Genomic DNA, 26,618 nt, shown 5'->3' on the forward strand with positions numbered 1-26,618 from the left:
ACATCCTGGATTACCTCAACTTTTTATTCCTCTTTACCCCCGCGGAAAATATTTGGATTGTCTTCATCTGATTTTTAAATAGATGGCGCTGGTGTTGATCGATATAATGTTTTAGGGACTTATGTACTAGGAAAGTCTTATAACGCATGCGAAGCCGCGAGCATCACATAGTATTTTAACTAAAATTTTTATATTTGTTTTTCACATGTATCTTTTACGTAGCAAACACACGAAGATCTCACTTTCGAAATTCAAAATCACATTTTTAACGTTAATAAAAAATAAAATTGAACACGTTTACAATCCACACCTATGTTTTAGCGAATTACATGAATCAAATTATCACAACATTATGACAAATTTATATACAGGTTGTTTAATTAATCGTCGCCCAATCAGGAAGGGGTCACAGGTCAAATATAACCGTCCAAGGATTTCGTAAAAAATATATCATATGTATGTGGATTAAATGTTTTGCTAAATATATTTTGACCTTTAACACTTTCTTGTACAGCTATAAATAATACAACACTCTGTATAATAGTCATGAATTAATTTAAATAACACGTAAGTGTTACATATAAAATGCATTATCATTTTCTTTTTAATTAAATAAATTGGTCCAAGGAATGAGAGTGGTTTGAGTGACTTGATATACTTCTAGATCTCGAATTGAAGATTATTTCTTAGAATTTGTTTAAGTATTATTTTGTAAATAATACGACAAAGTATTTTATACTGCATTAAAAGATGGGCAAGTTGTTTGTCTGACGTTAGAGTAAAGTAATAGCAAAAACCCTGCTTAGAATTAGCAAAGATTTAAATAATTGGACCTTCCTTTTTTCATTCGGAATAATCGTTGTATTTAATTCACTTCCTTTATTGCTTTGAAGATGGGGTTTTGAAAAATGATCGGACAAGTGCGAGCGATTCACACGTTGGGGCTACCATACAAACTTATAGGTATTAGGTATCTAGGTATATCCTACTTCAACTTTCAAAGTTTTCTCTGACTCGAGCTTTTTTGCTCGGGTTTATTGACCACCCGCCCTGATACCTTCAGGGAAGAGGTGATTCAGTCTCCCTGTTGTTCCCCGTGTACGTAAAACGTGTCTCCTAACACTCTGCTCAATATAACGGACGCAGGGCCGTCTTTCACCTATTAGAGGCCCTGAGCACATTAGGATAATGGGGCCCCTATGACCACAATTTAGCACTATTTTGTTAGAATAGACAAAGAACGTACATATGCAAAGGTATAGCTTTATTTTTATTTCTTTACAGTAACACTAGATATTATGATGAATAGATAATAATATAATGTAATCCACACTAAGTAACTAGCATCCACGATTAGTCCTTACACATACATCTATGCTGATTGAAGAGGTATTCTTCTAGATTTTAATTGAGCAAAATCGTTAATCACATCTTCAAAATCTGTGTTTTCGAGCATATCACATTCTATCGACATTAGCGACAAACTGTTCAATCTCTCTTGAAGCATTGTACTTCTTAATTCATTTTTTATTCTTTTTAATTTGGAGAAGGAGCGTTCCCCACTGCAGTTCGTTACCATCATGCTTAAAAAGATTCTCAGTGCGATTTCTACATTAGGAAAGGTGTCTTCAATTTTGTCATCTTTCAAAAGATGATATATTTCCAGTATACTATTAGAATCTTCATTTTTACTTTGAATTTTCAAATATTCTGTTAAATGCAGACATTCCATTTCTAACTCTTTCTCGTTTACGTCTTCATAATAGAATTCAGCAAATTCTCTGCAACTTTGTCTCAACTCTTCGGAATTCAAAGTTTTCAAGTGAAAAAATAAACCAAAACGTTGATTAATGTTTTTATATGAGCTTAATCGCCGTTTTAGATGAACACCCAGGGTATCAATTATTGGGATAAAGGTTTCAACTTTGAATCTTTCTTTTCCATTCAATTGGACTGATGGCGCAGAGCCATCAGAAAAAGTCTGGCGTGAGCTTCTACGTCTGGTTCTTTGAGATAGGTCCTTATAGTCAGATTCCAGGTTTTTTTCTTTAGCGGACGATTCGAAGTAATCAAATTTATCCCTGAGGCTAATAATATACTCATCAAGTGCAGTAAACAAATTAGTTGCAACGTCCAGCGTTATTGTGTCTCTCTGAAGATAATTGCTTGTTTTGTCTATTCTTTCTAATATAGAGCTCCAAATTTCTGTTAGTATAATAAATTCTAGTTTTTCCATTTTTCTGGACAGACTAAGGGCTTCTTCTCTAGTTTCTTGTGCCTGTTCTGTATCTTTTGCGATGGATATAAAAGCTTCTTTAATTTGTTTATGACCTTCATGCAAGGCGCTCACTGCATCAGCTCGGGCTGACCATCTTGTTTGTGAAAGGCTTTTAACAACTTTTTTTAAACCTAAATGTTCTTTCAATATATTCCAACGGTAGCTAGAGCCCGAAAAAAAGTTATACACTTTCTGAATCATTTCAAAAAACTGTGTCACCTCTGATACACACCCAGCGGCATGAACACCTACTAAATTTAGTGAATGTCCCGCGCATGGTACAAAGGTGGCAAATCTGCATTTCTCCTTGATTCTTACTTGTAGACCAGTATATTTTCCAGCCATATTTGAAGCATTGTCGTAGCTTTGTCCTCTACAATCTTTAATGGGAATATCATGACTCTCTAAAAAACTCAAGATGGTTTCAGCTAAATACTCAGATTTATGCTCTTTAATAGGTATAAATTTCAGAAACCTTTCAACAGGATCACGGCCCTTTACATATCGAATTATAAAAGTTAGCTGGTCAACATGTGACAAATCGGGTGTACTGTCAACGCTAATGGAAAAATATTTTGCTAATTTAACTTCATGTATAATTTTTTTTAGGACCTGTTTTCCCATTACATCAATAAACTCATTACAAATATTCGCTGATAAATATGAAATGTTGCCTTTTCCAGGATTCCCAAACTTTTTTAAATGAGCAGCAAGAAATGGATCAAATTCACTTAGTAACTCCACACATCCCAAATAATTTCCATTGTTGGGAGATCCTAGGATTTCATTGTCACCGCGAAAGGGAAGCCCTCTCGAAGCCAAAAATTTTACAACAGATACAATTCTTTTAAGAACATTTCTCCAGTAATCCACTTCTTTTTGATATTGAGATAATAAATCTGTATCAACTCTACCAACCGTTTTACTTCGTGCCAGATATGTCATCATAGATTGCCTATGTGTTTGGCTATTTTCATGGGATAAAATGATTTGATGAATGTGCTTCCAGTCAATACATCCATTTGGGGAGCATAAATTTAAATCGGAAGGATTAAATAAACAGCATGAAAAACAAAATACTGATTTCTTTGAAGGCGAATACAGCAACCATTTTCTTTCGACGTTTTCATTGTTCTTCAATTTGCGAATAAATAATGCTTTGTTGAAATATCTAGTTACTGATCTATCACCATCTTTGTAGGTTTTGGATGCCACAGAGAAATCAGAATCTTTATTTTGAAAATATTCAGGTCCCTTACGAATCAAAATTTCGCGATCTTTTTCTGTAAAATTTTCATGAAAATAATCGGCGGGGTCGTGTGATATGTCTTCAGGGTTGGAAAACAGTTGTTGTTCTACTGATACAGTTGGCGGTGTTGGTAAAGTCACTGAAGTTATTGCACTTTCGTCATAGGGACGGTCGCTTCCTAATTCTATCTCTTTTCCAAAATTGGTAGAAACTGATGTAGAACATGATGTTACTTCTGATTGACACGACTCATTATTTGGAGAAAATATTGTTCGATTTCTACTTACAGAACTCTCTCCAGTAGAGAAATATGATGTTAATTTTGGTAACTTTTCAATTACTTCCTTCTGGTGTGCAGCTTTTTTTCTTTTGTCAGATCCACTAGGATACGACCGTTTTGACATTTTATACTATAATTTAGTGTTTATATTTACACCAAAAATAATCACTTAAACAAAACAGACAAACGACGATTTAATAGAGAGAGTATTTCACAGAGCACAGGCAGAAACGACTAACGAAACGACGAAACAAACATATAAATACAGGGGAATTCCCGGTCGTCGAGTCGGGCAGTGTTGCCAATACTCCGGATCTTTCCGTTTTAATTTTTTTTTATAGTAAATTATTATTGCGATACGCAATTGGCATGAAAACTTACTAACTACTTTGTCATAAAATGTTAAATTTTGATTGTATTTAAAAAAAAGGCTTCAATCGCTATTGTCATTTTGTAGCAAATGCGCATGTCACTAAAATATCTTAATGTTTACAAATATATTTCTTTAACAATATATATTAAAAATACAAAATATGTACTGTGTCAATTGGTTAATTCAAACTTCGAGCTACAGGCTTCGCTTTTTTCGCTTCATTTGAATAACGCGACTCACTACAGTAAGTAGTGAATCGCGTCACTTTTGATCAGACACAAAATAAAAATAATTCACTGATGGTTTTCTTTAACACAATTAATACAATTTTTATACATTGAAATTTATTAAACATTTTGCGATCGATAAGCCTGATTTTCGAGCGAGAGGAGAGTAGCTATTTGGTCATATGTTATCTTTGGTTTGGTAATTGAGTAGGGACTAGGGGGCCCCAATCGATCGCGGGGCCCTGGGCACGTGCCCATTGTGCCCAGTGGGGAAGAGGGATCTGAACGGACGTATGGATTGCTGCTTGTTTTTGGAGGATGTTGATATCTATGCTGGAGTTTAATGTGTTAATATATCTGGATAAACTTTTTGTCACCATACCAGTTGAACCTATTACTATAGGGATGACTTGTGTTTCCGTGTTCCATAAACGCCTAATCTCAGTTTTGAGTAGGTGGTATTTATTAAGTTTTTATCCTATATCCTACTAATATAATAAATGCGAAAGTTTGTGAGGATGGATGTATATATGTATGTTCCTCTTTCACGAAAAAACTAGACTACAATTTAGAATGATTTTGTGTAATTTGGTCATAATATAACGATACCTATGAAGTAAGTTGAAAAAAATTGCTATCTTGGCATACGCTGCCTAAACTGTTGGAGTTAGATAAAGATGATGTACCGTAGGATTGTTTGTCAAATACAACTTCAATAGTTTAAATACAAGTCCACAATAACATATATCTACCTTTTATGTTAAAGCCACTATGACCAAAATAGTGAGCCATTTCTCTCTGTATGTTATCGATTTTCTCAAAATTTACTGAACGGCTTTTTATGAAGTTTCGTAGCGAGATAATTGATATTGGTCATAAGCAACTTTCTATCCCGGGAAAATATATAGCCGGACTTTTATTCCGGAAAATTCCTTGACGCGGGCGAAGCCGCGAGCAAAAGCTTGTATATATAATATGTATTTATAGTTGTCCGATTTTTTCTTTACAAGTGCAAGTCATTGTTTCTTGTCAAATTTCAATCCTAGGTCAACAGGAAGTACCAAAATGCGGCATATTCCGGCATATTATCTATTGATGGCATTTAATAGTTGAATTTGCTTTGACGAGACGAGCTTGCCGTTCCCGTGATGGTAAGCGATACGCCCATAAGCAGTTGAAACACCATCCAACATCTTGAATTACAAAGTATAGTTTGCTATTCCACTGCGCTCGCCATCCTAAGACATGAGGTGTTAAGTCTTATTATGTCCAGTAGTTATACTGGCTACAATGTCCTTCAAACCGGAACACAACAGTGACTACACACTGCTGCTTGGCGGCAGAAATAGACATTGCGGTGATACCTACCCAGGCGGACTCTCACATAGGAGAGACCTACAACCAGTATATATAATAAGCAATATGTTTGATTTTTTTCACATTTGAAAGAGATCGTAGACACAAGTATTGGATATAAATTTCAACTGGATACCTCTACGCCTTTCGGATAAAGAAGATCTCCACAGACAGACAGGGAAACAACAAAGTGATTCTATAAGCCTTATAGTATAAGGGTTTCATTTGAGCTAGGGAACCCAAAAAAATATAATTCGGCGGTAATTGTCAGTTTGTCTTCGAAGTATGAATTTAAAGGTCATTTACATTAATGTAACTACTCAAAAAATATAATTTAAATATTAACATAAAAGATTACTTTATTTTTTAGTATATGTATGCATAAAAAATATATAAATTCCTATGCTATATCAAAGTTGTTTAATTAAGTATTTTCGATTTTATATAGAAATACTCACTCAATAATTAGATCTACCTAAATAATGTGTAATTCACCCTCCATTAAATCTGAATAAGACTTTAAAACAGATGGAACACAAAGTAACATGCAAAGATGCGATGTAGAATGAATGATAGAGGACAATGACTCTCAATTACGACCAGCATTTGATCAATTTAGTACGAGGCAATTTATTTAGAGTTCGCAACTAGTTCGATTTCGAACTAAGCCAATATATTTGTTTAGTGGTAAAGTGAAAGCATTATCTAACGAAAATGTTCTTTTATCGTAAACGGTTCTTCTATGTGCCTACCGTCGGACCCTGAAGTGGGATTGGCGCAACAAATTGTTGGGATTCAACAATTTATTATTACAATTCTTATTAACAGCCTGTTTTACAACTTCTCGAGTAATATGACGCGTCGCAAATGTAGAAGCCGACCAAGTACAAAAGTCACATACAATGCTCCCAAATAAATGGAAATAACTTAAATACTATCTACATTAGCTAATGTAATAAAAAAACAATCTTTTGTCGCGAATACTGGCTGTATTTATAGTTTGATAGAAGCGAAATGGTCATGTGTTTCCTGGGATTTCTTATCTGCAAGTCAATAACCGCATTAGGAAACGAACTTTCAAGCATCTTTTATTAGCTCTTAGCAACGACGTGGCAAAAATTACGTTCTACGCCTGTATTTTGTTACGTATACAGGGACGTAGCTACCGTCCTATCAGCCGTATCAGTAATACGAGGACCCCGAGCTTTTTGGGTCCCTCTTGGCCCATACCTACATTAAACTAAGCGAGCGCCCAAAAAAAAAGTACCTAGTAGTAGTAGTGAAGTTCGCAATGCCCAGAAGAGCCCCTAACAAATATAGATAGGGCCCCTTTATGGTAAGCTACGCTACTGTACGTATACTATGAATTTTGAATAATAATGTAAAAAAATTAAAAATTTGGCCTGTCGTGCGATGCTTATGTTAAAATTTCGGATAGAAATGATTTTAAATAAATAAACATTGTTTGTATATATTTAAATAACATAATATTCTGAAAAAAAGATGTCTGAATATAGATTAATATTATAGTTGTTGTTTATTTCGTGTTTTTTTTTTGCATAAGCTATTTATTTGCCTACTAAAATACTTAACAAAATATCATTAACATTGATTTTATTTTTCTGTGTTTTACGTAAAGATTTTTTTTCGTAGATATTTAGAGTGAATGAATACCTGGGTGAATATTTGAAAATAGACATATTCGGTGTTCCTAAAATAAATTCAAATATTGCTCCCAATCGCGATCTTTATCGATTCGATGTAAAGTTTATCGTAATTATATACTATTTAAATCAAAGGCACAGTCTGTAAATCGATATTCAGGTCGGAATTTGGATTTGAAAATGTTCACGAATGGCAATGAGAAATGACACATATGGTAATTAGTATTTGAAAAATGGTAATTATAGTAGGTGGTTGGTAGGTAATAAGTAAATAAATAAATACCGTTAAAATCATATAATATATTATATTTATGAATTATATATAAGTCTCTAATATATAAAGATTGAAAACAAACATATCTACTCATTGCCACCTTTATAATATATAATAATTGTAACGCAACATGATTAACCGATTTTGCTCTTAATAATCAACAAAGTTTGATCAGCAAAATAAATACATCTAACAAAATAACAGTCTTGTTTAATTATTACAATAATATTGTATTTTAAAACCAACAGAAATGAGAAAATCCATTATAAAAATGCGTTAAACATTGATCTTGACTTAATTCTTCAAGGAAATAATGCTAAAATGATACAATATGTCGAATGTCGACGGACCACCTTATATTTAGAGGGACTAGTTGCTTCGGGTGTTTGGAAATGAATTGTAGACATACTAAGTATGTCGGAAAATTACAATGTGATAGCAAAATGAATCTTCTAATACTATGAATAAAGACTCTATTATTAATGAGTTGGGTTAGTGAAACTCTTGTGCTAGACGATCTGACAGAAGACCCCGGATGTCCTGTTGTTCAAAAATATTATGAATCTGATTCTAATTCAAGTTTAAATATCTTTTAAGTTCCTATGTTATAATTTATCAGTTTATCTCATAACCTTAATTAAGAAATACATTTACATGCGACTTGTTCAAAATATTATTTTTAGTTGATTTTATTTTTCATATAACAATTCCGATAGATCTAAAATCTTTTCAACATTTCTTTCTTTGCAGTCTTCTAGCTCTTGGTGTTAATTCTTAAGCTGATAATATTTTTTCTGTGCTCTTCGTTTTTATCGTTGTTTTTCTTTCTGTTTTTCCTGGGCGTATAATAATAGGATCAGCTTTAATTTTTGTGTATCTACTTCTAAGCACAATTCTTAAGGCTTTTGCTTATACTTCTTCATTAGATTTTTTTATTCCCAGGCATCTTTAAACTCAAAAACAGTGAGATGGTAAGCGATACGATCACCCATAAACAGTAGCAAGTCTACCTGGAATTTTAAATTACAACGTACTGTGTGGTACTTCACTGCGGTTGTCATCCTGAGAAATCATAAGGCGTTAAGTCTCAAGATGCCCTGTAATTACATTGTTTACAATTTTCTTCGAACCGACACACAACAGTGCGTGCACACTGTCTCCTGGCAGCAGAAATAAACACTCAAGAGAGCTACCTTCGTTTTATCTAAAACTTCTATTGACTGGTGATAGGTCTCTCATATGTGAGAGTCCGCCTGGTTAGGGACCACGGCAATGTCTATTTCTGCCGCCAAGCAGCAGTGTGTAGTCACTGTTGTGTTTCGGTTTGAAAGACATTGTAGCCAGTGTAACTGCTGGACATACTAAGACTTAACATCTCTTGTCTCAGGATAGCGAGCGCAGTGGAATACCAAACTATACTTTGTAATTCAAGGTGTTGGATGGTGTTTCTGCTGTTTATAGGCTGTCGTATCGCTTACCATCAGGCGAATGGAGGGCTCGTCTCTTCATTCAAAGCTAATAAAATAAAAAACTATTAGTGAACTCTCCTAATATAAGAATTTATTAAACCATTAATTGCATAACTCTTTATACTATTATTTACTTTTTAGGGTTCAAATAACGTTTATTGTCTTAAGTTTATATAAACAAAGTATAAAATACGATAATAATACATTTTTTTTTACTTCAACTTTACGCAATACTAATTACAATTTGTTATTGCCAATTACCGTTTACCAAATTTCAAACGGTAAATACGGTAATTATAACGACGGTAAGTAGTTTTTGCTACATTTTATTTTATAAAACATTCTTTATACTACTTTATAATTTAAGAAACCATAAAACAGGACAGTTTTTATGACGATAATTATAATTAATCCAAATTGTAAATAAGCAACACAGACTTACCACAGCAAGCTCAAACGGAAATGAGAAAAATTTGTGACAAACGCTTTTTCGACCATAAATACGAGCTGCAGCTGCCGTATAATCAATTCTTGATGTGTAATCTGCTTGAGTCGCGAGAGGAAACTCAGCTCTAGCCGCAGAATAAACCAAACAGGCACCGACCCGTTCCGTTTAAGTTTTAACACTATGACTATTTCAACAAATGGTAGGTAGAACAATGTGTTGGGACAAATTTCAAAGTGGTTAAAAATAATATTAAAGTGATCTTTATAGTTTGTAATTTGGGTAGCTTGTAGTGTATGTATTCTATTATCTGAATAGTTTAAAAAATACGATCTTCAAAAGTTTTTACTACTTTTCGCACATGGATTGCTAAAATTTGGAAATTGTGACACGGATGGTAATTAGATTTAAGGCATGTTTTTGAGGATAGCTTTTCTATTTATTACAATACGGATATATTTTTCACATGCACATATAACCCACGAACCAAGCTTTAGGAAAAATAAAAAAAAACATTAAATAAAATTTGTCTAGGTAGTTATTTACTTAGAGCCGCGTAATATGCCCTTTTCAAATATTCACCCACCTAATATTTTTATTGAATACAGGAAAATAATAAATATTACAAATATGAAAACATGGCTAAGTATCATTAAAATTAATTGTTTATGAGTCTGGAAAAAAATGTTAGAATTACAAGTTTTAGCAGAATTGGAAGATACATTATAAAACCCCCTAAGATAGAAATCTAAACAGTCACAAAAAAAAATCAAACATGTCTGTATTATAAATTCATGCACTTTGTAAACTAGTTACCGAATGCTCCTTCCTCCATAAGGCTCAACTGCTTCTACATTGACCGTATGCCTAATAAATGACTAATATCTACGTACTCAAAGATTATGAAATTACTTCCTTGTCTCGCTTCATAAAATTACCATACTTACTATCAAGAATTTTAAGTCAGGTTTAAAACAATGATTTACAGTTTATACAAATGATTGTTCGGAAATCGTGAATTTTTACAGAGCACATCAGTCTAAACACGTTTTAGATAGTATTCTCTTTCTACCCTATGATTAATCTTGAGTTAATAGAATATCGACGAGTTTTTTTTCCATATGAGTTCATAAACTTAATATTTTAAATAGTTAATAAAAATAATTATTTAAACTAATGTTCAACAATTAGGGTGAGGAAGGGGGGCAAGGTTTCTCTATTTGATACGTAACTCGACCCCCAGTTAAGATGTATTCCGTCATCCCTTCTTCACATCCCTCAAAAGTCGCCAAAATAATATTCCAAATACGTTAAGTGTTCGGATATAACAGTCTCCAGAATAACAATGACCATTGTGACGAGTTTTTTACCAGAATAAATAAGCCGTAGTCAATGTTAAAACAATGAAGTCTTTCAGACAACAAAATGAACACCACCTAATTAATAGTAGGAAGTACTTACCTTCCAAAGGCCACGACACATTCATCAGTGGCATCAAAGGTTCTGACAACATGAGCCTTCTTCCTTTCACAGGGTTTGAAAACTTCAGCATGCCAGGCTTAAGCGAGAGAGTCTGAGTGCCGTTCATGCCAGTGTCTGTATCATCAGGAATGTCCTGTGCCAGGTTGTAGGAGACGGTGGCTAGAAGCGCCACTCCGAGGACAGCACTGACAAAGAAATAAAAGTTGCAGTAGAAATGTAAACCAGTCAAATATTTTTTAATCGCCAATAAGTATCCAAATTTAGAAAAGGCTTTCAACTCCTCATGGTTTGACTAAAATGGACTTAGTGAGTACCAATTTTATTATAAAAACTGGTCCTCTCGTGTTTTCAAACCTATAAGCCTATCGATAATATTCATTACAGGTATGAAAATTCGTTTATACTATAAATGAGACGGCTGAACATTTTTAGATTTACAAAAAACCAACGTGAAGTGGCAGTTTTCGTTACGATGATAGTAAGATTCCAGAAAACCTAAACATCCAGAATCCTTTCATAATCAATTTTTTTGTGCTATAAACGATGAAGATCATTAAACATCAAGTGGCTCTAAACTATAAAGGAAACATATCTACTTCGCCATCAAGCACCAGTGTGCATGCACTTTCGTATTCCGCTTTGAAGGACATTGTAACCAGTGCGTCTACTGGGCATTAGAGACTTAACATCTTATATCTTAGGGTAACAAATGCAGTGGAGAACCACGCAGTATGTTGTAATTCAAGATTCTGTATTATGATACTACTGTTTGTATGAGTGTTCACATCGCTTACCAGCTTCAATAGTAATACTAAAAAAAACAATCATCAATCCATGATCGAAAAGTTCATAGAACTCAGCTAAAACTGACGATGAATTATCATTGACCTTTAAAATAAGCTCAAACATAACAATTTAATACATATAATATTTACCTAGATCCTATTTTGTATAGACTGTAATGGTTTTTAGTATATTTTTTGCTGTCCCAATACCAGATTTCGATGTTCGTATTAGCTAATATTATTTTTTATGTAATTATAGACCTAACCACACTATAATGTCTGGTGTGGATCAAGGAAATGCTATATTTATCTATTTATTTATTGCACGTTATATAAAAAATTATAAGGTGTATTTAAAGCCGAAGACATTTTCTACCGGTCAACATTTAGGTAGAGCAGATTCTAAATAAGGTTTAACGTACCTACTTTGGTAAAGGCGTGGCGTGAACGCCTAACAATTTTGGCACATATTGTAGCATTTCATTAGATTTAATTTAAGTTTAAATGATCTAAAATATTCATAGCGGCTACAGTTACGCTCTTTGATCCTTTCGTCAGTTGGCATTACGTCTTTTTGGGTACGGTTTAGAAAGTGTAAAAATGTAATACGGGCTACCACTGCCGACGACCTGCCAGGACTCTATTTTTCATAAATAACATTGGTATATAATCATGAACCTCGCTAGAGAAGGGAAAGGGGGCAAGATGGCGCTAATCCTTGAACAAGCCATGCACTTACAGGGGCCTCGCGTAGTGGAAGCTTTTCGTTAAATTCGGTGACATTTTTTTGCACCTCCCGCAAGTTGCCCCTTTAACAAAAACCGTAGCTACGCCAATGTACGTAATACAAATGTTTTAACGAGCGACTTAATTATACCCCTAATGGCTGACCATAATAATAGATTACTGTTAATGATAAGCGGCGATAGCCTAGTTGGGTGTGGAACGGACTGCCAAGACGAATGTTCGCAGGTTCAAATCCCAAGGGCACACACCTCTGACTTTTCTAAAATCATGTGTGTATTCTTTGTGAATTTATCGTTCGCTTTAACGGTGAAGGAAAACATCGTGAGGAAACCTGCACATCTGAGAAGTTCTCTATAGGAATTTCGAAGGTGTGTGAAGTCTACCAATCCGCACTAGGCCAGCGTGGTGGACTAAGGCTTAATCCCTCTCAGTAGTAGAGGAGGCCCGTGCTCAGCAGTGGGCAAGTATATAATACAGGGCTGATATTATTATTATATTAATGATCTATTGCTATCTGACGATCGACTTGAACCAATCGATGGTAACAATTGTGCTGTTTACAACTTACATGATCCCGACACAGAGGGCGCACTGTATCCGATGGAGCCGTTTCTGGTAGCTGCGTGCCAGGCTGGACTCGAACACATACGTCGGCTGCACCAGCGGCGTGCGCTCCGAGCGCTCCGTGCTCGTCGACGCTCGATGCATGTTTACCTGCGTAGGAGCATGGATTTATTTATTGGTGTTGATCGGTGGATGTCCTATGAGATTAGGTGATATTCTTACTCGGGCCAGGTTATTCTTTAAAGTAATGTGTAATTTTTTAAGCTATCTTTATAAGCAAACAAATATGTAAAAGACTTGTATAATTTTTCTTTTCTGCGGAGGTATTAAAGCATATGTTTATGCACACATTTATAAACATGTGCATGAATATTTGATGAGACGAGCTAGCCTTTCGCCTGATGGTTAGCGATACGACCACCCATAAACAATAGAAACACCATCCAACACCTTGAATTACGAAGTATTTAAAGTAAAATAAAATAAAGTCAATTTGAAAAAGGAATAATCTGCGTTATACATCTATGTATATGATAAGAGAATATTGCTCCGACTTTTATTCGTCTTCGTCAATCTTGTTATTAAAAATTTGGTTAGATAACGATTGATGTTTTAGCGCTGCAGCGTTCCTTAGTTTTAACTCCAGATTTTGAGCAAGTAGTTTATATGGACGTTCGTGTTATAGTATAACCCTTGAATTCAATATTTCCAAGTACAGACGAATATTCAAGAACATGAATGTGTAAAAAACTTTTTCGGACGTATTCGATACTCATAATTCATAGTTATAAAGGTATTCGTGCGAAAGATTCGCCACGATATTCACCAGTAGTCTAAATGAGGCATACGTTTTAAAATAAATGTAGAGAGCTCATATAGCGTAACTTTGTTAGTGGTAGGGTATTTTTTATATCCGCTCACATAGCGACCAACGTACAGAAGGTGTAAAAACCCGCCATAATGGCTCACGTAGGTGTGACGCGTCCCGGCATCGGTCTGTGTATATCCGGTTCCAACAGGCCAGCATAATTGCGTCAACTGCCGAGGGGTAATCATCTCTCGTCAGTCGACATTCTATAGGACCTCACTCCACTTACCATCAGGTGCAGAGGGGTCACTTTGCCATGTCATAGAAAAACTAAGAATTTATTCCTAATCACAAAAATAAATGATCGCAAGCTTTATATAGATACAATTTAATTGGACCTAATTCATATTTCTGGTGCGCAGATAAAAAAATATATATAAATAAATGCAATTAATAGACGAATTTCCGCGTTTTCCAGTAGTAATATGACGTCAAATACTGGTAGGTATTGTGTCAGACGTCTAGGAGCCAAAATGGTCAGGGGGTCATGTCATAATTTCTGCAAAAAAATATTATCGTTATGTATATTGAGTAAATAAATACGAAATTAAACGTTGTTATTGTATAAAATTCTTATTTGTTTATTATTTTTGGCGTGAGATTGGCTTGCGTTCTCGGGCTCTATACTTGGGTGACACGGACCTCTTCCACCCACAGGTAAAGACGGCCATGTCACGAAAATCATGCCCGTAGTAAACAGCAAATACCTTTTTCCATACAGTGTTCTGTAACTTTTCTTTGGTAATACTAATAAGCTAAAGTTGTCACCTCTTGGTTTTTGGCACCCGGGGGAGACCGCCCCCACCTCTCGCCCCCTTACGTCGCTAATGCTCAGTCCCACGGATGCGTTATTATCTTGACTGCCTCGGTGGCATAGTTGTAACTGTACACGGTACAAGTACGAATACCGCGCTGAGGTCCTGGGTTCGAATCCCGGGTCAGGCCATAATAATTGTGACTTGGTTTTTCTATCTTAAAAATCACTCAGTCGCCGCTCGGAGTCAGGACGTTGGCGGTGTAATACCCCGGTGCCTCGGAAAGCCCGTAAAGCCGTTGGTCCTGCGCCTGATCTCTCTCTGGTCATGTCGGATCCCGTCTCACCGGACTATGAGAGTGAAGGAACAGAGAGTGCACCTGTGTATAACGCACACACTTGTTCACTATAATATATCCTGCGTACCTGGCTGATCTCAGTAGAGATTAGCCGCTGTGGCCGAAATTCGGCTAGGAGGGATTCATTCATAATAACTTACATTCAGATCAGAAAGAACTAAAACTCACCTATACTTAAATAAGAAATCTTTAGAATTTAGCCTGACATTTTAAAAGTAATGGATTAAATGATAATAAACATATATAATCATAGATATACTTAGGTTACTGTCATCGCTTTATTGCTTTGTTTGTTGGCTTCTAAATATTCCTGTCACTAGTAAGTAGTGGAGATTTACATATTTACCTATATCGGTATTTCTTACTAAATTAAAATATATCACCGCTCATGCCATTTATCCCAGAAGGGTGGGTAGACGCGCAACTAGTGCATCCATTTTCCACCGTGTGTATTCCCTCCCATGACATGGGATGAGCCTATCGCCATATCGAGCTCAAATAAGACCCCGAGATAATGCTGAGTAGAAAAACCCAAAATCATTGCCTGACCCGGGGATCGAACCCGCGACCTCAACACTCCAGTCGTACGGAAATGTAACTGCATACAAAATAAAAATATATCTGGTGATCTATACTTATATTTATTTCCCAGCATATTGTAAATGACGCATTACCTTCATCGAAATACGCTTTCAATAAATTAATGTCCCGTTAGATATATTTTTTTAAACTATAATTCAGATATAAAAAATGTTTGCAAATAATAAGTACGTACCTACTAGCTGTATTTATATAATTGCCTATTAATAACAACAAAATTACATAATATTGCCATAAAAAAATATACATAATAGTGTAAGCTAAAAATAGCAGTTGACAAATAGGTATTTACCTGTATACTTTAAAAATAGTCAACAGTATATACCTACTATCGCGTATCTATACTGATATTATAAAAAGGAAAGAATTGTGTTAGGGGATAATGGCTATGTGGCTTTTAATACCTTGTTTACGGTTGTCGCTATCCAGGGGGATATAAAATATAGCTTCTTCTGCCTTTCTTCTTCGGGTAGTCATCGCTTAGGTAGCTAGTGAAAGGCTGGTAGGTTACCTAGGTTAGGGCTCATGTCCTCGCCGGTGAGGATCGTGTCGGGTTAGCCTTATATTTCCCCCTACCTGCCCACCCGAGCTGACTACTTTGTTTTACCTTATGAATTGTATTCCATTAGAATTTTATCCCTAATTTAAAATATACGTAGTTATATAAGTGATCTTGAGTGGTATTCAGAAATAATAATTATTATTCTTATAAATTATTTTGAGGTATTGTAAGTGCAACTTTGTTCGCCTACGTGATAAATGAAGTATTTTATTTATATCCTATCACCAGCAAAAAATATTGCACACAAGCGACACACTGAATTTAAGATATAGCCGAACTACCAAATTTTCAAATTGATTGTACAACGATATCGTATTGAAACCCTATAAAGTATTGCTTTTCAAGGTGAGGGGTGCGCTTCTCTTTAGAAGCGTGACAACGTGTAACGGTAATGTTGATTTTATCAATCAAATTCTATGCCTCGGGAACAGTACTTTTTTCTGGATGAAAATGACCATGTCCTTCTGCACCTCTGACAACTTAAATGCATTTAATTATCATCGATTAAGAAAGAAAGGCACGCAGGTGTAACAAATAACCAAAGTCATTTTTATAATATTAGTATACTTGGTGAGGCTCCTGGCTGACTCTGAAGAAGAAATAGAAATGTCCATTTCTGCCTAGGCACGGGCATTTCTTTTTTAGGCAGTAGGGTGGCGTGAAAAAATATACTTTGGGAACCCGTGCTTTACAGGCTAAATTTCAAAAAATCCTTTCTTAGTGCTCATCTAAGTTACGTTAAAGGACGTTCGTGCAAAATTTAAGATACTCAACCATTTGCTGTGCATTACCAGTTAGTCAGAATCAGTCTTACTTATAAAAAAATTACAAAGCTGTGCTTAGTTAAAAAACAAATTTACTCGATCAGCTGTAAGTAAATTTATTCCTTTTGTAAAATTCCGCTGCATGCGCTAAGTAAATGTTTAAAGTTACGCAACAAACATGTTTTACGGTACTTTTCCTCTTAAAAAGTTCTCTAAAATATATTATATAAATATATGATTAAAAAAAGTATTTCGCCGCATCTGTCTGCCTGTCTGAACGCTATAAATTCAAAAACTACCCAAAGGATTTACTGAAATTTTCTATGGACATGGTTTGCCACCCTGGGAGGGACATAGGCTACTTTCTATCCCAGAAAAAAAACGGACTTTTATTCCGGAAAACGCTATAAGGCGCGTGAAGCCGCGAGCAAAAGCTAGTTCACAATAAATTATTTCTGTAATCAAGATGGCAAATTAAATTTTATTAGCATAGATAAAGCCAGTCAGTAGCGTGTCAAGTCTGAAAATAGCTGGCCATTGCAATTTGAAACGTGAGATGCCCTATGAAAGGTACATAGATATGTTAGTTGGGACTGTGCCTACCCCCTAAGTAAACATATAAATATATTATTAGCTGGTTCTAGGTTAAGCAATTCAAACGTGAGATCCAGGACTGAATTACGTGCCCTATGAAACGTAAATATGTTAGATGCAACTGTGCCTAGCTAAAAATATAAATGTATTATTATCCATGAATACCTAAGTCTCTATTTTTATTACGGATATAAAACAAAGTGGATTTTTATATATTTAATAATATTATGTATGTTGTAACATATTGAATGATATTGGATTAATAAGTCAATCAGCATTTAATTAACAAACAAAAATAAATAATATTAGTTATACACTAATTATAATATTTTATGTACACTCATCCACAGAAGTAGTTAAATATATTGAAAACATCAAACCGTTCCTATACATTAATTTAGATATTAATTAATCCTTATCTAAAACAAATTAAACCCTTTGAAGTTTTAGTGCATAGCAAGTGATTGTTGATATAGATACAAACGTATAAAGGCGATTTGAAATTTTTAATTTGTTCAGCTAATTTTGTGTATGACTGTACCTATACAATATCAGAATTCAACAATATTCCATTTTCGGTATTTTATAACGTCTACCTACGTATAATAAATTAAAATCGTATGTTTGTTTATTCGTTTAATATTCTTTCTTCATTTTTTATGGGCAGGGCAAAGAGAACCCACCGTGTTGGTAAGGTATTGACAAGAGATATCCCTCGCCAGTCGACAATGATGGTCTGTTTAAAACTGAATATACAGTATGATGCCGGAACGCGACACACTTACGTGGGCCTCTATGACAGGCTTTACACCTTGCTTACAGTGGTATCAGGGCGGATACAAATATCTTACCACCAACAAAAAAAATAGATAGGTCACTCGATAGTACTTGAATAACCACAATAAACCGTGCGGACTTCCATGACCAACCTCAAGCAACCAGCCAGAAACCCACAAACACAACACACATGGCCGCAACGAGCTGTCAACATTTTGTTTTCAGTTACTACATTGAGAGTTGTGCCAACAATCGCTTCAATAATCAACCGAGGATTGAAAATGCCGATCTGATTTTATAGTCTTTTTGTTTTGTATCTGCTATTATTACTTGACATTGGCAAAATCACCGATACATAAACGGTGGCAGCCATAATATAAAAGAAGAAGAAGAAGAAAGAAGAATAATCAAATGCACTTCGATGCCTGAAGACTATCGGAGCGTAATAGCTTCTGTAATAGGAAAGTGTTATTAGGCACCGACTCCAAAATTAGTAACCAGTATATGAAAAAATATTTTTTGGTTTTTAGGGGTTCTTGAAGGCGGTTTAATTTTTGGTTAAAATGTTTTTATAACGGAAGATTTTTCTCGAAAACTCTGTATTTTGAAAGATCCTAAACTTAGTTAAGTATATTTCAAAACAGACGTCTGGACATTCTGATAAAATTTGGACAATTTCACCACCAAATTTGAAGATAAAGCCACAGGGCGCTAATAGTGTGGCGTAAACATGCCTCGGAAGTTTGTCAGGCACGTGCAAGAACTAGTATTTTATGTATTTATTTTGTTGACATTTAATTCCATATGTACACGCGGATTTTTTTTATGTAAATATTCCATTCGCCTGGATCCGTTCGAGTGGTCTATCGGATATCCGAGCTAATAATAACATTTTTAAAGAAAAGACCTTCGAAGTGTATAAGGTGTGTTTATGGAAGCGAAGGTTGCTGATTTTTGTACTTATAGGTTTTTTTTCGCAGGCAATACCGCTTTATCGCTTCCATCACTTTGGGAGTGGAACGGTCATGTTGGTTTTACAAGTCTTACTGCACTGAATTACAGACGATGGTAGAGCTAAAAGTTAATAAAATTACAATGTGTAAAATTTTAACAAATACGTCTACGTTTATACTTTTATCAATAGGTACGTATTATATTAGAAATGTAAGTAGAAATATCCATGTTTCACAACAACGGGACATGTCTTCGTTTTATTTTTTCTGAGTTATCATAATTAATATTACTAAAGAAATAAAAAAACGTATGGTAATGATTTCGTTATGAATAACCAATAAGCATAATTTTATTATTTTTGATGCACTAAATGTTAACGAACTGAACAGAAAAAACAATAATTTAGAAACAATTAGGTAACTAGGGCCTTTATTCCTAACGCTTAAAAGACTCAGGTGTCAATTCAATCAAAAATATTTTCTTTTACCCTGACATTCAAAAAATAGTACAATATTCTTTATGAAGCCTCGAAACTACCCCATTTGACATAATTGATGGGCAGAATGAATAATGCATATCATCATCATCATCATCAGCCTATATTTTTGTCCACTGCAGGACATAGGCCTCCTTCATTATGCGCCATTTTACCCTGTCTTTGGCCTGTCGCATCCAGTTCTTACCAGCGACCTTTCGCAGATCGAATATTGCATATAGCACATACATAATATATATGGTAGGTATCATCGCCTCTATGGATTGCTACTTTACTAGATTCTGACATATGTAGTTCTTTGGCTTTCTTTCTTTCAACAATCGTCTCATGCACTCCCGCCGATTCAGGATAATAATATAATATAATTTCAGTCACTATCACTGTTGGGCACGGGCCTCCTCTACTACTGAGAGGGATTGGGCCTTAGTACACCACGCTGGCCTAGTGCAGATTGGTAGATTTCACACAACCTCGAAAATTCCAATAGAGAATTTCTCAGGTATGCAGGGTTCCTCACGATGTTTTCCTGCACCGTTAAAGCAAGCGATAATTCACAAAGAATACGCACATAATTTTTTAGAAAAGTCAGAGGTGTGTGCCCTTGGGATTCGAACCTGCGGTCATTCGTCTCGACAGTCCGTTCCACAACCAACTAGGCTATCGCCGCTAGGATCAGGATGCTTTTTACTTATCCTTTGCTAAGAATGTCAGATATATGAAACTCGATGATTCATTTGCCTCTATCGGTTCTCACATCATCATTCACATTCTATCTTTTTCAATCTTCTAGCATGTAGCAAAGAATAATTTTATTTTACAAGACTCGAATCCCCAAATATTATTGGGGACATGTAATGTAGAAAAGAAACGTCGTTAAATCTCCCTCAGCAACACGAAACTTTTTATTATTCCATCATGTTTATATGATAATACAACCAATGATAACAACACATTCCATGCCATCTACTAATAACACGATGATTGGTGTATCGATAAAGTTATCTATTTCTAAGAAACCTTATTATTTAAACATTATATTATTTTTCAACATCTAAACAACAGAACAGGTCACTCGTCTGTTAAAAACCAAGCATGAAAACAATAGCAACAATACATATGTAGGTATGTGTTAAATATGTAGGTAGGTACCTAGACTACTAGTAGGTAGAGAATATGATCTATTGTCATGCAGTATCCTGCAGTATGGTCGTTACCAAGAGACGTTACATCTTAATCATAATGCCTTATGATAACGTAAATAGATATTGAAATAAAACTAGTTTTCTGATTTTATCATGATATTGCAACGTTTATTTTTTTCCCGACGTTTCGAAAGCTTTACAGCTTTCATGGCCACGGGACACACGGAGGTGTTCGTCGTCCGAAAGTAAATGTTACATTAACTACCTTCATTTTACAATTATTATTCAAATTTGCTGTAGATCCAACTCACGCAGAACGAGGTTACTATGTCTTGAAGTCTGGCAGCTGGACTTTTGGGTTCCGATTTAATGTAATGTATAACAGAATCCCAGGCTCGTGCATGCTTCCAACCATCTTTTCTATTGAAAATTGTATGATTTTTAATTTCATTAGTCATACAAATCATCCTTGATAGGAATCAGTGTTCTTTCGTGATGATTTGTGGCTCGTTCAACTAAGATAATGGAGTCTTCTTCGGAATATTTAGCAACTGTAGACTTCGACGCTCTATCAAATAGACGATCCGAAGTCATACGGAAGTGCTTGCACCTGCTGTTTAGCAGAAATAGACAATGCACCTATATCTACTCAGAGAGACATTTTCATGAAATACTCTAGTGGATATTTGTTGTAAATGGTGCGGTAGTCCCAATTGACATCATTTCGTCTGGAACAGCGTCTAGTGTTCTCACCTTATCAATACCCTTTACAAAGCTATCTATAAATTGGCTAGGTACTGCTTTTTCGAATGTTAAATATTTGAGAAACCATTGATGGCTCACTTAATTTGAAAATGTTAATAAAATTGATCCATTAAGAGATATAAAGAAAAAATTTTGCTTACATTGCAACATATCACTACATATCACAAAATTTAATAATAAAAGAACTAACAAAAATCGTGGTATGTCAATCATAATATTACAACACAAAAAAACGAAAACATGGATGGTGAGCCATGTTAGGAAACGGGCTATCTTCGGTTACCTTATTTCTTATTTGAGTGCCCCTGAGCATTGATTTATATGCAATACCAGCTGTAAGTAAGGTAACAACTTCCATCGAAGACATTTCTTACTAGATTGATTAAGTATGATGGTGCTACGATGAGCTGTTTCTAATATGAAATGACGCAGTCTTTTTTTTAAACAGGTAAAGTGACCCTACTGCACGTGATGGTAAGAGGGGTGGATTCAGATTATGTCAACTAACGAGATTCGATTATTCCTCGCCAGTCGATACAATTTTGCCCGCCTGTTTGAAACCTCATACTTATTGGTAATCCCAGAATGTGACACACTTGCATGAAACAAAAGTATTTGTTTTGGGTCCAAAATAAGGAGGAGTCAGAACTAATTGTAAATATTAAAAGTATTTATTTTAAGAGAGTTTTGCTCATTTAATTTCGCTTATTTCAAGTAATTTTATTTGACATTTATCATCACGCTATACCCAATAGGAGTGGAGCAGTAATAGCTAATCTCAGGAACTACCGGTCCAAACTGAAAAATTATTTTTGTGTTGGATAGCCCTTTGTTCGTGGAGTGCTATAGGCTACATATCATCACGCTATACCCAATAGGAGCGGAGCAGTAATGGCTAATCTCAGGAACTACCGGTCCAAACTGAAAAAATATTTTTGCGTTGGATAGCCCTTTGTTTGTAGAGTGCTCTAAGTTATATATCATCACGCTATACCCAATAGGAGCGGAGCAGTAGAAAAAATCGTTTTGTGTTGGATAGCCCTTTATTTGTGGAGTGCTATGGGCTATATATCATCACGCTATGACCAATAGGAGCGGAGCAGTAATGAAACATGTTGCAAAAACGGGGACAATTTATTAGTTTTGAGAGCTTCCGTTGCGTGCGCTGCGTAAACGGTTAAAGTTATGCAACAATGATGTATGACGGGATTGTTCCTCTTAAAATGTTCTAAAAAATATTATTATAAAACAAAGTCCCCCACTGCATCTGTCTGCCTGAACGTGTTAAACTCAAAAACTACCCAACGCATTAAGATGAAATATGGTATGAAGACAGTTTGAGACCCTGGGAAGAACATAGGCTCCCGGGAAACTACTACTTTTATAACGGAAAACTTTAGCCTGAAAAACTTTATAACGCGGGCGGAGCCGCGGGCAAAAGCTAGTGTTAATAATATTTGAGACTTAGGCCCTGCTTTACATCTTCTGAGCAAATGCTTTTCGTCACAAAAGTATAATGCGTCTAAATACAAGAAACACTTTAATCGAATGTAAATGGTAATAAAAAGAGTATTATCTTTATTAGTTTTAAATACGATAACTGTCAAAAAAATACTTTTAATTTGTGAAACAGGCCCTGAATTTTATAAAGCAGTTTTTATTATTAATTCTTTTATGATTACTGTATAGTTGATTGGCCATTTGATTTCTCAACACGTGGAATAATCAAGAATAGGTGAGCAGATTTACTTTGGTGTCGATAATAATTATTACACCTAACGAATATTCTACTGTCAATATAATACTATGTATTGCGTAATACTGTATTAAGAATGTTATTTAAGTATTGAAATATGCTTCATAAAAATAAGATCTCGTGTTAGTCATTAAACTTTGTTACCAGAGACACAAAATTTTAGATTGCCTAAGTTTTATTGCATTGACTATTATTATTCGGGAATTCTTACTACTCAGATATAGTATAAATACCTACTACTTATTATCAATAGATTTGTGTTTATGAAGATTTTGGAATTTGTCTGATAAGCAAGTATAATTTGTTGAATCGAATTGGTTTAGATAAATTTGTCACAAACTTCTATGACAATATGTCGATACATACTTTCCTATAGCAGCATACAAGGGCTACATAAATGGATCATATCTCAATCTATTTGTGAAACATAATCATAAACTTTTGTTAAGAAAGTACACCTGTTTTGCCAATTGCATTAGGCCTGGGTATTAGAATGGCGCACAGATGAGAAGGTCGTAGTAGGTGTACATGTTGTCATGGACAGCAATTTTCAAAACTGAACGTCCTTTTACCGAATTAGTATACCAACTTATTAAAATTAGCGTCATAAAATATAAAATAGACGCGCAATTGAAACTTACACGAGGACGGTTTTGCTGATAAAAGCATTGATATTTAAATTCTCAGGAATGTCCTCAGCCACTAATTCTACATCAAAAACAACACGATTAATAACATTATGCCGAATCTATTATTTATAATCGTTGCCTTGGATGTTGATAATCAAGATAATTGATGAACAGCCGTATTAAATTCCAGTAGGGAAGTTGTCAACGAAAGCCAGACATTTGTTACTTGAGAAACATATGTTGCACTTAAGTCGATGACATACGCTTATATTTATTAGATGAATTGTACTTACATTGACTTCAGCGCCAATTCTCTAACGGGTTGTACCTTTCAGTCTCTCTGAACAATGGTCAGCAGCTAGTGATGTATACCGTATGACACACAACTGGTTTTTTTAGGCTATTACCGAGTGATAAATATAAGTTGCAGTGGGGCAAAATCATGGTGCAACATCGCACAAAAATGTAAACCCATTCGTGCCCTGATGTTAAAACTTTTTTCTGATCTTTGTATCTCTATAACATCTTCAAAAACTAAATAAAGCCACTATAAACATACGTATTGTTATCACATCAATCTTGGACACTTAAATGTAACAATTATTAACAATTAATTTACTAATGGCACATTCGCGTTAGACTTCATACTGTTCAAGTTCTAAATAAAAAATATTACTACCGAAGCCGCCTGCACCAGCTTACTGGAGAGGGGATGTAATACTCAAATCATTAAGACACGTGTGACGAGCTAAATTATTCATCTTGTATTTATAATTTCGGCATATTAATCAGATATCCTGACTTATAAAGGTCCAGTCAATAACGATTATTCTGATTTTTCAAAAAGATTTGTCCTGAACAAGACTATTTGCTTTATATCTGTAGTTTCATGTCATGGTAATCGCGATTTTGAAATACTAATAGCAAAAGTGGTATTTGTTTCGTGTCTACCGCGAAAATACAACGCGATGTTAATGAAGATATTATTATTGTTATGTTAGGTTTGGTTTTTATATGATACTGGGTAGCAACTAGTAACCAGTAATAAAATCTACATAATTAAGCCTCGAAAAGTAGCCATGATGGATAAAGAAAGACATGACATCTCTCATGAAATTATTTTGCTTCGGATATTGAGTATCGGTTAATTCCACGGAAAAGGATGTAAATAAAGGAAGTAGGAAAACAAATAGGTAACGTTAGTGACATACCTATTCAAATTGAGGTAATTTCAAAGATTACAAATTAAATTAACGAGACTTTTAATATAACTGAAGAGCATGGTGCAACAATGTCCCTTTTTGAAATCATGGCATAAATTCAGTGATGTCTTAGTTGTTAACAGCAGTGATCTTCTAATTTAGATCACTATGAACATTATTACTCCAACATGGTGTATCTAGGTAAACTTCAGCACATAGTGAAACTGTGATAAAGTCGTACTTAGAACCAGAAAAACTTAAAAGCTAATATCACCTTGTAAAATATTAGTATTATTTCCTATAATGTAGTGATGTGAAGTTTGTTTTTTAGTTCGGATTAATCAATAGATTTCTAGTTTAAGTTAATCGTCTTATTTGCGATGCTCTAAAGATCCCTAATGTTTTGATATGACGGTTATTTCGAAATCAAAATTATAACCTAATGTTTGGATATCTGGATTAAAATTTTATAAGTGTTAAGTATTTTATTTCATTTCAAGTATTTATTTTGTTTTTTATACTGTGAAATAAAAAAAATGCTTGAGGTGAATTGGTTATGCAATTTAAATCGAAAATAAATTTACTTTTCCTATACCACTGAATGACGAAATCTGCATGAACTGTCCCCGTGGTTGACGTCACGGCTGTGGAGATGGCAGAAAAAGTAGCAATACCAAATGAAACTTGGTATTATGTACGTAGTGTTGCCAAATTATCGTATACCTATCACATGGTAATGTCAATCTATGATAAATATATTATGAAATAAAGCGGAAGAGTTTTTTTTGTTTGAACGCGCGAATCTCAGGAACTATTGTTCCGAACTGAAAAATTATTTTAGTGTTGGGTAGCCCATTTACCGAAAAATAGGATAGAATATAGAATCGGAATACTATAGGTTATATAACATCGCGCTATGACTAATAGGAGCGGAGCATTTATGAAATTTTTTGCAAAACGAAGAAAATTTATTCCTTTTGAGAGCTTCAATTGCATGCGCTGCATAAACGGTTAAAGTTACGCAACAATAATGAAAGACGAAATTATTCCTCTTAAAAAGTTCTAAAAATTATATTATAAAATAAAGTCCCCCACCGCATCTGCCTGCCAGTCTGAACGCGATGAACTCAAAAACTACCCAACTGATTTCGATAAAATTTGGTATGGACATACTTTGAGACTCTAGGAAGGATATAAGCTTCT

At 34.7% G+C, this 26,618-nt stretch overlaps 1 protein-coding gene across 1 annotated transcript; it reads right to left on the minus strand.

Moving 5' to 3' along the window:
- Positions 1 to 10,281: 10,281 nt before the first annotated feature.
- Positions 10,282 to 24,909, minus strand: LOC115440774. The gene is made up of 4 exons (XM_037442758.1): positions 24,507 to 24,909; positions 13,198 to 13,343; positions 11,077 to 11,282; positions 10,282 to 10,289 (listed from the first exon to the last, which is right to left on the minus strand). Exons 2-4 carry the CDS (start codon positions 13,335 to 13,337, stop codon positions 10,282 to 10,284), a joined length of 354 nt encoding a protein of 117 aa, XP_037298655.1. The 5' UTR covers positions 13,338 to 13,343; positions 24,507 to 24,909.
- Positions 24,910 to 26,618: the final 1,709 nt, after the last annotated feature.

The sequence above is a fragment of the Manduca sexta genome, chromosome 25, assembly GCF_014839805.1.
Source record: "Manduca sexta isolate Smith_Timp_Sample1 chromosome 25, JHU_Msex_v1.0, whole genome shotgun sequence".
NCBI lineage: Eukaryota > Metazoa > Arthropoda > Insecta > Lepidoptera > Sphingidae > Manduca > Manduca sexta.

Coding starts and splice junctions, on each gene's coding strand:
- LOC115440774 (XM_037442758.1), bottom strand. CDS start 13,337: ATGCATCGAGCGTCGACGAGCACGGAGCGCTCGGAGCGCACGCCGCTG. Junction 11,283..13,197: donor GCCCTCTGTGTCGGGATCAT/GTAAGTTGTAAA, acceptor TTTCTTTGTCAG/TGCTGTCCTCGGAGTGGCGC.